We start from the raw sequence: 15,155 nt of genomic DNA on the forward strand, positions 1-15,155 counted from the left end.
AGGTTCCCACGGGTTACAACCTATTTTTCACTGGCAAATGAGTTCTAGTAGAATTCTACCCCATAAGCTTTTCGCCACCAGGAACGGGCAACAGCTATATCTGAATATTCTACAGGATAATGAGACACATTTTCATTACCAACTTGGGTTATAAAATAGATCAAATTTAATCAAATCTTGGTGTGTCACATGGAACACTTACAAGGTAATTTTTAATTGAAAGGAAAGAGAGACTTCATCTGGAATCTCTAAAGAGGACCCTGATCTCTTCACTTTATCCTCCTGCTTTGCTGCCTCAGGAATTTCTATAAAATCTACAGCAATATGATTCCGTGTAAACATTTAAAATGTATCGATTTGGTCTACCTTAAGTCTGTATGTAGAATATATATTAACAATCTCCAGTCAATATTTCTACTTATTTATAAAAAAATTAAATGAAACAACGATTCCTAGTCTACACAGTCCTAAAAGTAGCCATTCCAAGGAGGATGCAGTATTCCCACGGAGGGTCCTCCTGATCAATCAGCTTAATTTAGTTCACAGAGACACCACCTCTACTCATACAGACCTGGATGGAGGGTGGGAGCCTCGTCCTAGTGTTTCTCTGTCATTATCATACCTAGAGGTAATAAAAATTACATTAAGTCCTTTGCTTCTTCCATTAGTCGAGGTTCGGGATTTACCATGACTATACCTCAGCGATTCATCGGGTTAAAGGACAGGGCACTGCTGTCTCATTGAGCATTTCTTTAAAGCTGCATCCTCCAACCACAACACACTTTATTTTTAAATGCTACCTCTACCATTGTCCCTCTGAAATATGAAATATGACTGAAATATGACTGAATGAAATATGAAATGAATGACTGAAATATGACTGAATGATCTTTGCCTTACCGCCTGTTGGGGAAAACTAGCAAGCAGAAGATGCGCTGAGGACATTAGCCACTATTCTCTCAATTCCCCCTAACTCTCACCATCCTATTATAAATCACACTAAAATGTACAGAGCGCCTGGACCAAACCGGGAGGTGGGGAACAGGAGAGAAGACGTCTGGACAGCAGCTCGCAGCCGCTCTCTGCTCCTGAGTTCTCCCTGGATAAACAGAGTGACGACTCACTCAGATTCATAAATGACACATTCACGGTACAGTCTTAATCCCAGGATGGGTTTCTCTAGCCAGTCCAGGTCACTCTGCTTTACTATGTTCAGGTAGTATTTGATGAAGAAAATTTTTAGTAGCAGCCTTGTTACTACATATGGTGATAGATGTTAACTGGACTTATTGTGGTGATCATTCTATAATGTAAACAAATATCAAATCACTACTTTGTTCACCTGAAACTAATATGTTATGTCAATTACACCACACACACACACACACACACACACACACACACACACAGAGTTTAGCAACTCCCTAAGACAAAGTTTGCTGGAAAAAGTCATGAAATGCCTTTCAGAGCCAATGTAAGTCCTGATGAATTATCCATCTCAGAATTCACTCCCAACAATTCCTGGCCTCCAAATGTGTTATAATACCAGTTAGTTCACCCTATAAGAAGGAGAACTAGATTTTTCAATTGCTTAACATTTTGCATTCTTTTTGATCCACCAATTAAACTCCTAGGAATTTATCAATTAAGGAAAATTATACATATGATAGGGAGAAAACTAAAAACAATGCAAAGGTCCAAGCACAGGTAACCTAAAAAGAAGAAATAAATTATACATATCCATTAATGGAATAATATGCAGTCACTAAAAGTTACATTGTAAAAGAATATTTTATGATATGGGGAAAAGTTTAGTGTACACCCACTGTTAAGGGAATTCAGAAAAAAATAAAAATTCATTATGTTTTATATCTAAATAATATAAATGACATATACACAGCAATGTATAGAAAGCCTGAAAAGCTGTACAGCAGGATGTTAACATGATCGTCTTTGAAGGGTGGGACTAGGACTGAATTTTGTTTTCTTTTTATTTGTATTTTTACAAATTTTCTGTGATAATGATGCAATAATTTTGAAACAAAAAAAAACAAGAAAATTTGCTTACATAAATGATTAAAAAAAAAAAAAAAGAAGGCAGAAGGAAACTTGAATCCTTTACTATAGAGAATCTTAATAAAGGGTCGATCTTGATTAAATAGCCAAAGCTTCTAACCGTCTTCATTTCTAGAAAAGGACCAGAGTAGGTTGAAAGTTACCAAGTCAGAAACTGCGCGTCTGCCAGCCTTTGACATCCTAACTTTGAGTTGCTTCTCAACCCCAAACAGCAAGGCTTCCACACAAGTACCGGAATAATCTATCACTGTGAGGACACGACAGAACCCACCTCCACCCCAGACACAATAATAATGTTTCTTAGTCTTCACTGTCTATGGGCATCAGCCTGGCACTCTATTAAAATACAGACTCCAAAACTTGCAGAGACCCAGAAGATCTGGGGTGGGCTCAGGAATCTGCCACTGTGGCCAGTGGTCCCAGTGGTTCTAATGCAAGGAATCGACAAACCGGACAGATCTGAACACTTGGCTTTCTGATTCACAACCTAGACCGTCTCCTCTAAAGACCAAGCTGCTCAGGCTGTGAGTCACGTGTAGTAACTACATTTTCTAGCTTCTGTATTTGATGTTTTCACATCTTGGAGCCTTTTTGACCCAGTTAGCCAACTCCTGGAGATAGTAAAGGACTCACCTGGGAGCAGGACTTTCACAGGCAAACCGACCAATCCAAGCCCATACCCCAATGACCTCCTATATCTGCTCTCACACTCAGGGCCCCATTCACCTGCCCTCATCACCCCAGGGCCAGGTACCAGACAACCAGGGATAGGCCCTCTGCCCTGGAGCCTGCCAAAATTATTCAACTTGCCAATCCTAAGCCTGCTTACCCTGCCTCGCCTGTTTCTTCCCATGGAAACCACAATAAAGGCTCTTGCCCATGTTTTCCCCTGCTCCTCTGCCTGCTGGCTCACCCTGGTGCTTCCCTGCGTGGTCCCCACGGTATGGCGTGCCCCCCCCCCAGTGGAATCTGTGAGTATAACAAGCAGTCTTTTCAATGACAGTCATCTCCTGCTCTGTTGGCCTCACCTTACCTGAATAAGAATGAAATCTACATTTTAAAATGCCAGGCTGTCTCCGGAAGAAAATATCTCGCAGGTCCCATGGTCACTTAGAGCAATGACAACAAATAAAAGAGTGGCAGATTCCACCAAAGAATTATGAACACTCACCTATGGTTAAAAGCCAACTCACTGCTGGTAAAAGATACACAGAAAAGTATGACCAGTAAAACTCTTAAAATACCCTGAAAGTTCCATTTTCACCTGCCACTTACCTCTCGGAGTGGGATAATGAGGCTGCACAGGTTTTCCTCCTTGCTGGTAAAGCAGATGTAGTTTGTGGACACAAACATCTGCCCCAAAATGTGCATTTTGTTGAATGGAGTCCAGAGGGTGCAGTCTGTGTGGCCATCTAATTTTTCATCTTTGGGCAGCCGGAAAAGTGCACGGTATCTCTCACTCTTTGCCCTGGCATCCAGATCGCTGGAAAGCAACAAAAATAACTCACCCCACACAAAATAAAAGTTTCAGTACCTCTAAATGATGCGGCAGTGGAGGTTCCCCAGGCTATCTTTCCCCTCCTCCATCTTGTGAGACTTATTCCTAACTTCTTGGCTTTCTACTGGCGTGAACTCCAAACTATGACCCAAAAGCATAATGAAATTATTTTAATATATTTAGGTCCCTTGTGCAGCCATTTTGCAATCAGTATCTGTGAACGTCAAAGGATCTTAGGAAAACAAGGCCTGGACAGGAAATAATTCTCTTTCTAAAAGAATACAGTAATTTCTTAAGAGATGATTACATTTATCCATGACTCATCCAGAGCCACTCTTGGGGCCTTATCTTTTAAGGACGACCTAACACAAATACACGCAAGCCACATGAATCTGCTGACTGGCGCTGTCCACATGGAGTAGACAATAAAACTGCCCCAAACACAGGAACGACCCACCTCCAGGACAACCAGAGTATCTAACCTCATCTGGGTCCTCAGGTAACTATGATCTTTTCCCTAATGAGTTCCTTTTTCCTGTTCATCATGGCAGTTATTGAAACCCCTTTGCTCAAGCTTTTGTGCTACTTCAGCCCCCTGACGATCCAGTTTCTGGCTGCACAGGGCAAAGACAGGCCCTCCAATTCCCTCCCTCCTATCTCCAAAACCAACTCCATCCTCATCTCATCCTACTTCCTTTCCCTGTTTCAAAGGGAGATGTATCAGCACACATAAGCATCCTTTTCCATGTCCTATGAGATGTCACTTTTTAAATTATTCATTTTCTTCTAGCTTTATCTCCATGCCCCCTTCTGTCCCTGCACTTACCCCTCACCAACAAACTCTTCCCATCTGCCCACTTCATACCATCCTCAGGCCAAATCTTTTTCATTCTAAAATGAGCAGGCCCCCTCCTTTACCATTGAATTTCTTGAAAAAGCAGTCCGTACTGTCCTAACGCCCTTGCCTTGCCTTTCACGTGCTATTCAACCCACTGCAGTAACCCATCCTCTTGTCACTCTATCAAAACATGTCTCAAATCACCAAAGGTGTTCTAATTGCAGTGACTTCTTGTCAGGTACCAGCTGTAGGGCAATGATTGCCAATTCCAGTTTGATGTCCTGCAGGCAACTCAACTCAACATGATCAAAACTGAGTCCTCATATCCCTTGGACACGCTCTTCCTTCCCTAATCCCCACCTCAGTTAGGGGTAATTCCATGCATACCATCACACTTTAGAGCATCAGCTTGTCCCTCGCCTTCTCTCTAGCCCAGATCCAGACTTCCAGGCCTCTCTGCAGCCTCGCTTCATCTCGTGCCCAGCCACCTTTCACACATGTGATGGACCAACTTCCCTCTGTGCTCTTCCCTTGTGCTTCTCCCATCATGTTATTCCCTCTGTCTGAAATATCCATCCTACCGACTCTGAATGAGTCATGTCTACTATGTCTTGAGAGCCCAGCTCCAAGCAGCTCTGCCGAGTGGTCTTTCCTACACACTCTGCCCACCTCTCCATGTGTGTGCTCATGGCGCTCTGCTCACAGGAACAGAAGAGGTCCCACCCCATTGTTCGGGAGCTGGTCGTGTCTGCCTCGCTTAATGAACTGGGAGTGCCTTGGGTAGTCTTTTTCAGTTTCGTATCTATACCTGGAAAACTGTTCTGAAGCCTTGAAGTTGTTCAGAAAAGGTTAACTTTCATAAAGGAACAGATGTGGTTCTTGTTTCTAAAGTCTGTAAAAGACTCTAAGTCTCTGACACCTACCGTTTTAGAGCAGACACTTTTTTAGGAGATTTCTTTTTCAGTTTAGGCAGGGATCGATCTTGTTCAAACCCCTCATTGTCTAAGAGCTGCCTCATGGCGATGTTGGCGAGCTGCTCCATTAACTTGAAGGTCTCACTGATGTTGAGAAATACGGAGAAGAAATGTTCGCTGGACCTTGTGCTCGCTTTGATCACGTCAGGAAGAAGCAGCGTGGCGTTCTTCTCAAGCTGAGTGATGTCCACCCACCGGATAACCAGCTTGGCTGAGCACAGGAAACAAGGCTGGGTCAACACACAGCTGCTCAAAATCCTTCCAAGATACTGGAAACTAACAACCCTGCCCCCCGATTTCACGGACCTCCTCTGAGTTTATGTGCCCATGTTTATCACTGTTCTGTTTGTTAGTTTTAACAGACAAACCTGGACCACAAAAATTCTGAGTTACAATTATCACGGATTTAAGTCCATGTCTACTATACCTTTGGTGAATCTTTACTACTTCATAACTAATTTCGTTACAACCGTTGAGCCAAAAATGACTGAATTCAATTGTTAAGTCATCACAAAATAGTGCTGGCTCAGTTACAACTACAGATTTATTATTGTTGATGTTTGGATGTGGTTTATGCGTTCAGGGCAGGCAAACCTCAGTAGACTTTCAAAGGCTTCCCTCTGAAATTCTAGAGAACTCACCTTCCCTTCCCATCAGAAAAGAATAAAAGCAAAGGTGGTTAATACTGAGGTACATCCAACCCTGTCGGGGAACCTTCCCCTTCCAGTAGCTGCAAGAGTAATAGTTGACGAGTTTCTCTTCCTCAGGCATTCCAAACAGCCGATGGAATTTCACAATGGCTTCCTTGAACTTCTCTGTGTCATCATCTTCCTTCACATCATTGATTTTGTTATACTCTGCAATGATGCCCTAAGAAGCGATAAAGCACAAAACATACAACTGTTATCACTATGACTAGAGCTGCTTTTTCCCGTATCTTATACATAATTGGAAAGGCACAAAAAATTTCTAAGGCTAGAGTTTAAAAAAACTGAATTATTTTCAAAGCCAACTCCCCAATTCTAAGCCAATTAGCAAGCAGCATTTATGTACTAAAAGATTTCCAAAGAACAATATAGATTTTAATATCTGTTTATTGGTACTAATCATTTTTTTAAGTTCACTTAGAATGAAGCCCATAGTTTTCTTTTACAAATGAGGACATGAAAAGATTTTGCTAGTTCTACTACTTTTCCTAGCTTATCATGATAGACTTATCCCAAAGGTCAACCAACGTCTGCCTTTCTCAAAAACTCAATGAGGGACTTCCCGGGTGGTCCAGGGGTTAAGAATCCACCTTCCAGGGCTTCCCTGCTGGCACAGTGGTTAAGAATCCGCCTGCCAATGCAGGGGACATGGGTTTGAGCCCTGGTCTGGGAAGATCCCACATGTCGCGGAGCAACTAAGCCTGTGTGCTACAGCTACTGAGCCTGTGAGCCACAACTGCTGAAGCCCGCACACCTAGAGCCCGTGCTCCGCAACAAGAGAAGCCACTGCAATGAGAAGCCCTTGCACTGCAATGAAGAGTAGCCCCCGCTTGCTGCAACTAGAGAAAGCCCGCACACAACAACAAAGACCCAACGCAGCCAAGAATAAAATAAATTAAATTTAAAAAAAAAAAAAAAAAAAAAGGATCCGCCTTCCAATGCAGGGGACTCAGGTTCGATCCCTGGTCAGGGAACTAAGGTCCCACATGCTGCAGGGCAACTAAGCCCGTGCGCTGCAGCTACTGAGCCCGTGCGTTCTGGAGCCCTCGCGCCGCAATGAAAGATCCTATGTGCTACAACTAAGCAACTAAGACCCGACGCGGCCAAAAAATAAATAAATAAATAAATATTTTAAAAATAAATAAATAAATAAAAGAATGACATCGGGACTTCCCTGGTGTCCCAGTGGTTAAGACTTCACGCTCCCAATGCAGGGGGCCCGAGTTTGATCCCTGGTCAGGGAACTAGATCCTGCGTTTGGCAACTAAGACCCAGCACAGCCAAATAAACAAAAAAAACAAAAATTCAATGCAATTTCATCATGAATGGAAAGAGAGGAAGAAAGACCAAAACACACGCCACTAACTGACACTGACCACAGACCCACTGTCTCAGGGCCATGAATAACATCAGGCAATACAGATAGAAGGAACAAGCCACCATTTGAGCAGAAATGGGGTGAATATTGGAGCAAAAATTATAGTAGACACACAACTTTTAGTCAGTTGCAAAGGAAACAAAATATATGCACGGCATGTGACTGGCTTAATCTACTATTTAATCATTATAGTAGCTTGAGAGGCTGTTTCATTGTTACGCAGTTCCTTCATAATTCCCTGAAAAATGGCTTCTACCTATATCCCTTGACAGAAAACGCTCCTTGGAATTCCACCTTGACTTTGTAATCACCAAATACCTCATCTCCATTTTCTCTGATCACAAGGTAGCTAGAAAAACATGAGCTTTTGAGCATGAAAGTCTTGGGTTTCGATCCCAAAGGTGTCACTGCATGTCTGTGTGAATTTGGGCAACTTCTCAGGTTCTCCTTGACATGACTGAGCCCTCTGTATTCCAAGGAGAGAAAACTGCAATTGCCTCATACCTAGAATGCCTGCCTTTGGGCTCTTAGGCTCCCAGTATACGCTGGATGCTCCCTATAAATTTATCTTCCTAAAACTTATTTAAAAACTACAAAATTCTTATTATCAAAATTCTGTTTCCCTATAATCACCATATAAAATCTAAAATTCTATACCATGCACGTTGTTGATCCAACCAACACTGCAACCTTTGCTCTCACTGTACTACATCTGACAAGATTCCCAATTGTTTTCTTCTGCCTTAGTCAGCCTAAGGCACACTCAGGGCCTGAATGTGTCATTTTTGTGCTTTTCTACCTTCTTGCCTGTGGTCCTGCCATTCTGAGTGCCTAACATCTGGAATCAGACTGTTGTCTGTTTCACTAATCCTACCTAGTCTCAAAGTCTGGTCTAATTCCCACCTCCTTATGAAGCCTTCTCCCAGCTCTGACTGTCCTTCCTCACATTAAGCACTTTTGATTCTCTCTGAATGATGTATTGAAATTTATTTTTCAATACATATAATGTCCTGAATTTTATTTTCACTGCCAGACCGGCTCCGGACGCGCAGGCTCAGCGGCCATGGCTCACGGGCCCAGCCGCTCCGCGGCATGTGGGATCCTCCCAGACCGGGGCACGAACCCGTGTCCCCTGCATCGGCAGGTGGACCCCCAACCACTGCGCCACCAGGGAAGCCTGCCATCAGGCATCTTTCCACACTGTGATATATATATTCTGTATGGCTACACGCATTCCCACCTTTAAAATGTCCACAGGTTATCAGTGTAAGAGGGAAAAAGTCCAATCTGCATCTCATGCCATAAAACCCCTTTCTCGATCTGCCCAAATCAACCTATCCAGGCTCAGTGTAAATATCCTCTGTGAAACTAACCCAATCCCAAATGAGGACTAGCATTCTCACCTCTGTGTTCTCTTTATATGTGGGCTGAAAGTATTTTGTTTATATGTCCCTTGACCACTAAACATACATTTCAAAAACAAATATAATGCCTCTAACAGTTTTTACCACCAGTACCTAGCAACTAAAAGACATTTAATAAAAGATTATTAAAAGGGTAGGGCTTCCCTGGTGGTGCAGTGGTTAAGAATCTGCCTGCCAGTGCAGGGGACACAGGTGTCAGCCCTGGTCCAGGAAGATACCACATGCCACAGGGCAACTAAGCCTGTGCGCCACAACTACTGAGCCTGCGCTCTAAAGCCGGCGAGCCACAACTACTGAAACTTGTGCGCCTAGAGCCCTTGCTCTGCAACAAGAGAAGCCACGGCAATGAGAAGCCCGTGCACCGCAACGAAGAGTAGCCCCTGCTCACCGCAAGTAGAGAAAGCCCGCGCATGGCAACGAAGAGCCAATGCAGACAAGAATAAATAAATTAAATAAATAAATTTTTTAAAAAAGTTTAAAAAGGTATATGTTGTCTTTCCAAATTAGCATGTATCTTAAGGGGCCATATCTTAGTCTTTATTGTGTCCTGCAGAGTCACAGATTTCTAAGTCTAAAATTGTTTGAGTTAGCAAAACTAACTTGGAAAGCTAAGTACCAAGTTGCTGACTCCTGTTCTTTTGTCATATGGGAGGATTGAATGGCTGGCATTGGTAGTAGCAATGTACTTCCCTGAGAGTATCTAAGGTAAGGTTGTTTCATCTAAATACTTTTGGTGCTACTCCACTGACAGAATAGAGATGTTGGCTTTGATGGAGGCCAAGGGAGACTCATTTTGGACCTCAGCTGCTTTGAGGGTGAGCAGGTTTTGGTAGCATGCTATCCTACGGAACTGTAGACGGCCAGGAGGCAGCATCAGGGCACTGGACCTCTGGGTGGGGAGGAGAAGAAGCCACTTCAGCGAGAAGAGGGATGGAAACACCTTTCCCAGTTGGCACACACATCTACAGCCTATGTGACATTTCAAAGTTATCAGTGCCTTCAGAGGGGGAGCCAAAAATATGTAAGAATGAAAAGAAGAAATAAATGAATGAATAGATGAAAGGGACTGAATGAGAACCACTAATAAGAAGTAGCAGTTGGAGGGCTTCTCTGGTGGCACAGTGGTTAAGAACCCTCCTGCCAATGCAGGGGACACAGGTTCAAGACCTGGTCTGGGAAGATCCCACATGCTGCGGAGTAACTAAGCCCGTGTGCCACAACTACTGAGCCTGCGCTCTAGAGCCTCCGATCCACAACTACTGAAGCCCGTGCGCCTAAAGCCCGTGCTCCGTAACAAGAGAAGCCACTGCAATGAGAAGCCCGTGCACCACAACGAAGAGTAGCCCCCGCTCTCCGCAACTAGAGAAAGCCTGTGCGCAGCAACGAAGACTCAATGCAGCCAAAAATAAATAAAATAAAATAAAAAATAAATAAATTTATTAAAAAAAAAAGTGAAGTAGCAATTGGGTCCCTAAGCAATCCCAACGGCCAATCAACTCAGAGTAAGCCTAGAGACCGACCCTCAAGGCTAATGTCTGCTCTCCTCCTGCGCCCTGTAGCAGGGCTCTTACCTGAAGTCAGAAGAAGGAGAATACTAGAAGGAAGCGACATAGAACAAACTGAATGATGCCCATATGTTTTGAGTGGAAAAACATTAAGTTCAAACTATTCTAAAGAACTAATAAGTACTACATTCCTAGAATGCTCATTGAAATTTTCAAAAACAAATGTTTTAAAGTATGAGAGGATTTATGAGGACACAGAACTGAGAAACATCACTACAACACTCTTCTACACTAATATCAACAGACCAGGCCTTGCCAACTAGTTTCAACAGTAAAGATAATAGTCCCTAAGGTTCCACCCCCAATTTTCCCACCTTTAAGAAAAGAGAGGGTCCCGAATACAGAACCTCTTCTTAGTTTACTGTAATTGTTTAGCCAGGTGGACTGGATGATAGAACAAAGGGATGGAATTATCTCCTTCCTGTATGTTCTACAGGTTCTACATGATATGAAATAGGTCATCCCGGTTCTAGGCAACAGCGCCACATAACAAGCTACTACAATCCAAATGTTCGGAACATTCAATATAAATTTAAATACACACAGGATATTGACAGGTAGTTCACAAAAAAGGGAAACATTAACTTAGCAAACATGAAAAAACATTCAACCTCATAATCAAAGACAGAAAAATTAAAACAATAAGACACTGGCTTTTACTCATTAATCTTGAAAAACCACTTAAACGATTATAATGCTGAAAGCTAGCAATAGTACAATCACACAGGGATCCTAATATACTGACAGTATCTACTAAGGTCCATTAAAAGTATTTAAACTTAACCCATTAGCCAATGTTTTGCAATCTATCCAAAAGTGGGGAAAAACTATAGGAAAAGTTACATATGAGCAAAAGGGTTCACTGTATTACTATTTGTGCTTGACTCCCACTAGTCTAAAAGCTAGGAGACTTCTCGAAAGAGAGGAATGCTAAGGTCAATTACAGGATAATATTCAGTTATTAAAGTAACAACCAAAAGTTACATTAACAGCATAGCAGATAACAGAGAAAAAAGATATGATACAAAGTTACATGTACAGTCATACTACTATTATGATAAATATGCATATTAGAAAACTAAAAAGAAAAAAACAAAAGTTATCTATGGTGTTTGGATTATGGTTGCCTCTGTAGTTAATTATTACATTTATAATTTTAAAAAGTTAATTAGAGGGCTTCCCTGGTGGCACAGTGGTTGAGAGTCCGCCTGCCGATGCAGGGGACACGGGTTCGTGCTCCGGTCCGGGAAGATCCCACATGCCGCGGAGCGGCTGGGCCCGTGAGCCACGGCCGCTGAGCCTGTGCGTCCGGAGCCTGTGCTCCGCAACGGGAGAGGCCACAACAGTGAGAGGCCCATGTACCGCAAAAAAAAAAAAAAAGTTAATTAGATCTGAAAACAAATAAATATGTTCGTTCCCTTCATTACTGGACAGTCTGAATGCTTAAACCACCCATAATGCAATTCCTTCCTCATAACTGGTTTCAGGGGAATTATTTTTATTTTTTTATTATTTATTTATTTATTTGTTTGTTTGTTTCAGGGGAATTAAATCTGACATTTTTGGTTTAATGAAAATGGTGAAAAGAATGGCTATTTGACCTGCAATTTGTGCTTGCTTGCTTGATTTCTCTTAACTGTTGTCACTTTTAAGCTTCAGTTTCTTCGTGCAGGTCTTGATTTGTACCTATTTTCCAAAGACGACAACATTTGAGGGAGGACGATGAAAAGGTAACCGAGAACCTGGGCAGTGGCTCTTGGATGGAGAAGACGCTTCCTGTCTCTGTTTCCCCCACCAACTGCTGCCCCCTTTCACCCAGCCCCTCCTACAGGATCAAATCCTGCAGGAAACCTCAGACTCCCCCCATTTACATTACTGCCTAGAAATTCAGATAAATGACTTAGAAACAAAAGGAAGATGTTAGCAAATCTGATCGGTTTTATCAATAAAACTCTCCATTATTATAAAATAGAGAACTAATATAGCACAGGGAACTCTACTCAATACTCTGTAATGACCTATATGGGAACAGAATCCAAAAAAGAGGGGATATATGTATATGTGTAACTGATTCACTTTGCTGTACACATGAAACGGACACAATGTTGTAAATCAACTATGCTCCAATAAAAATTAATTTTAAAAAAACCTCTCCGTTATTCAAGAATAATTTTTTTATTTGGAAGCTGCCATCTTTTCCTAGCTTCACTGATCCTTTCCAATGTCTCCCCTTCTCTCTTTTTTTTTTTTTTTTTTTTTTTCGTGGTACGCGGGCCTCTCACTGCTGTGGCCTCTCCTGTTGGCGGAGCACAGGCTCCGGACGCGCAGGCTCAGCGGCCATGGCTCACGGGCCCAGCCGCTCCGCGGCATGTGGGATCTTCCCGGACCGGGGCACGAACCCGTGTCCCCTGCATCGGCAGGTGGACTCTCAACCACTGCGCCACCAGGGAAGCCCCCCATCTCTCATTTTTGATCTCCTTCACTACTCTTCTAATCACTTTAATTAGGATGGAGCAGAAGCTTAAATCACCAATCTTAAAGCAATGATAAACTATTCACTTTGAGGGCTAAGAGGTGAGAGTAAAGGAAGAGGTCGATATTATTACATGTGCTTTTGTACTTCTGTACACCTCAATCCTCACTAATTTTATGTGGTCCAGTTAAAATTCTCCTTCAAAACAACTGCAGACTCTAAAGGGTAATGAGAATCCACTTGTATTTTTCTACTTCTCTTTCTGAATATAAAATTATTACATGTGAGGGGGGATCAAGATGGTGGAGTAGGAGGTCCTGGAGCTCACCTCTCCCCACAAACACATCAAAATTACTATAAGTACATGTAAAAATTTAGTAAAGTAGAAGAAATAAAATAAAAATTGATCAGTCTGTAGAATTTTAATGAGAAACACTGTTGGATCACTTCCTAGAATTCCTCCTTAACCTAGATTTAAAGAAAGGCTTCTATGACTGAACATCCAGATGCTATAATAGAAAGAATGGATGATTTTGACCAAATAAAAATTTAAACTTTGCCTGGCGACAATTATCATGAGCCAAGTGAAATGACAAACATATTTCACTGATACAGGGCTAACAGGCTTTGTATAAAAAGGACTTTTAAAAATATGTATATATTTATTTATTTATTTGGCTGCACCGGGTCTTAGTTGCGGCACATGGGATCCTCATTGCCGAGTGCGGGATCTTCAGCTGCGGCATGCAGGTTCCTAGTTGTGGTATGCCGGATCCAGTTCCCCGACCTGGGATCAAACCTGGGCCCCCTGCACTGGGAGCGCAGAGTCTTAGCCACTGGACCACCAGGGAAGTCCCAAGAACTTTTAAAAATTAAAGAAAGGGCTTCCCTGGTGGCGCAGTGGTTGAGAGTCCGCCTGCCGATGCAGGGGACGCGGGTTCGTGCTCCGGTCCGGGAAGATCCCACATGCCGCGGAGCGGCTGGGCCCGTGAGCCGTGGCCGCTGAGCCTGCGCGTCCGGAGCCTGTGCTCCGCAACGGGAGAGGCCGCGACGGTGAGAGGCCCGCGTACCACAAAACAAACAAACAAAAAAAATTAAAGAAAAATAAGACCAAAAGTCTCAGAGAAAAATAGGCAAAAGACATGAACAGTCTACAAACAGGGTTATAAAAACAGCCCTTAAACATAAGAAAAGACGTTTAACTTCACTCATAAATGAGATAAATAAAAATTAAAACAATACTAAAATATCTCACCCCTTCAGATGGGCAAAACCTCAAAAGCTTGATAATCCACCTGGTTGGTGAGGCTTTTGGGGAAACGGGCACTCCCACACATGCCAGTGGGAATGTAAAATGGGAAGGGGAAATTGGCAGTATTTAGCAAAACCACTCATGCATTTACCCTTTGACCTGGCAATCCCATTTCTACCAGTGTATCTTAAAGCTACATCCCCAACAATGCAAAAAGGCATATGCACGAAAAAATATACATGGAACGTTATTTATAACTGCAAAATATTGGAAACAACTTACATGTAGAAGCATAAAAGAGTGGCTGGATTATCTACGGTTCATACACACATAATACGCAGCTTAAAAAAGAATGAAGAACTAAATGCATCATGGGATCCTGGATTGGATCATGGAATCAAAGGACAGGAAGTGGAAAAACTAGTAAAATCCAAATACAGTCTGTAGTTTAGTTAACAATATTGTGTCAATGTTGATTTCTTAGTTTTGATAAATGTACCATGTTTACATAAGATGTTAACATTCAGGGAAGCCGAGTGTAGGGTATATGGGAATTCTCTGCTCTACCTTTGCAGTTCTCAAAATTATTTTATTTTATTTTTTTTATTTTTTTTTTTTTGTGGTATGCGGGCCTTCCTCTGCTGTGGCCCCTCCCGTTGCGGAGCACAGGCTCCGGACGCGCAGGCCCAGCGGCCACGGCTCACGGGCCCAGCCGCTCCGCGGCACGTGGGATCCTCCCATACCGGAGCGCGAACCCGGTTCCCCCGCATCGGCAGGCGGACGCGCAACCACTGCACCACCAGGGAAGCCCCTCAAAATTATTTTAAAATAAAAAACAGAACTATTAAAACATTTTTGTTTTTTACTGAATATTAAAATGTTGTTTTAAATGTGGCCCATCTTTATGAACTAATATGAAGTGTTACACAGGAGTTATTAAATGCAAAAAGCAAATGCAGGACTGCCCTGG

General features: G+C 42.6%; 1 protein-coding gene across 1 annotated transcript in view; it reads right to left on the minus strand.

The window, feature by feature from the left end:
• The window catches only part of TBC1D9 (TBC1 domain family member 9), a 124,223-nt gene that overhangs the window by 39,398 nt on the left and 69,670 nt on the right, over window positions 1–15,155 (minus strand). Inside the window, exons 4-6 of the mRNA XM_024126619.3 lie at window positions 6,028–6,256; window positions 5,336–5,597; window positions 3,352–3,559 (exon numbers count right to left, since the gene is read on the minus strand). Of these exons, the coding sequence (XP_023982387.1) occupies window positions 3,352–3,559; window positions 5,336–5,597; window positions 6,028–6,256 (699 nt within the window). The remainder of the gene's footprint in view (window positions 1–3,351; window positions 3,560–5,335; window positions 5,598–6,027; window positions 6,257–15,155) is intronic.

Source organism: Physeter macrocephalus, chromosome 7 (assembly GCF_002837175.3).
Source record: "Physeter macrocephalus isolate SW-GA chromosome 7, ASM283717v5, whole genome shotgun sequence".
NCBI lineage: Eukaryota > Metazoa > Chordata > Mammalia > Artiodactyla > Physeteridae > Physeter > Physeter macrocephalus.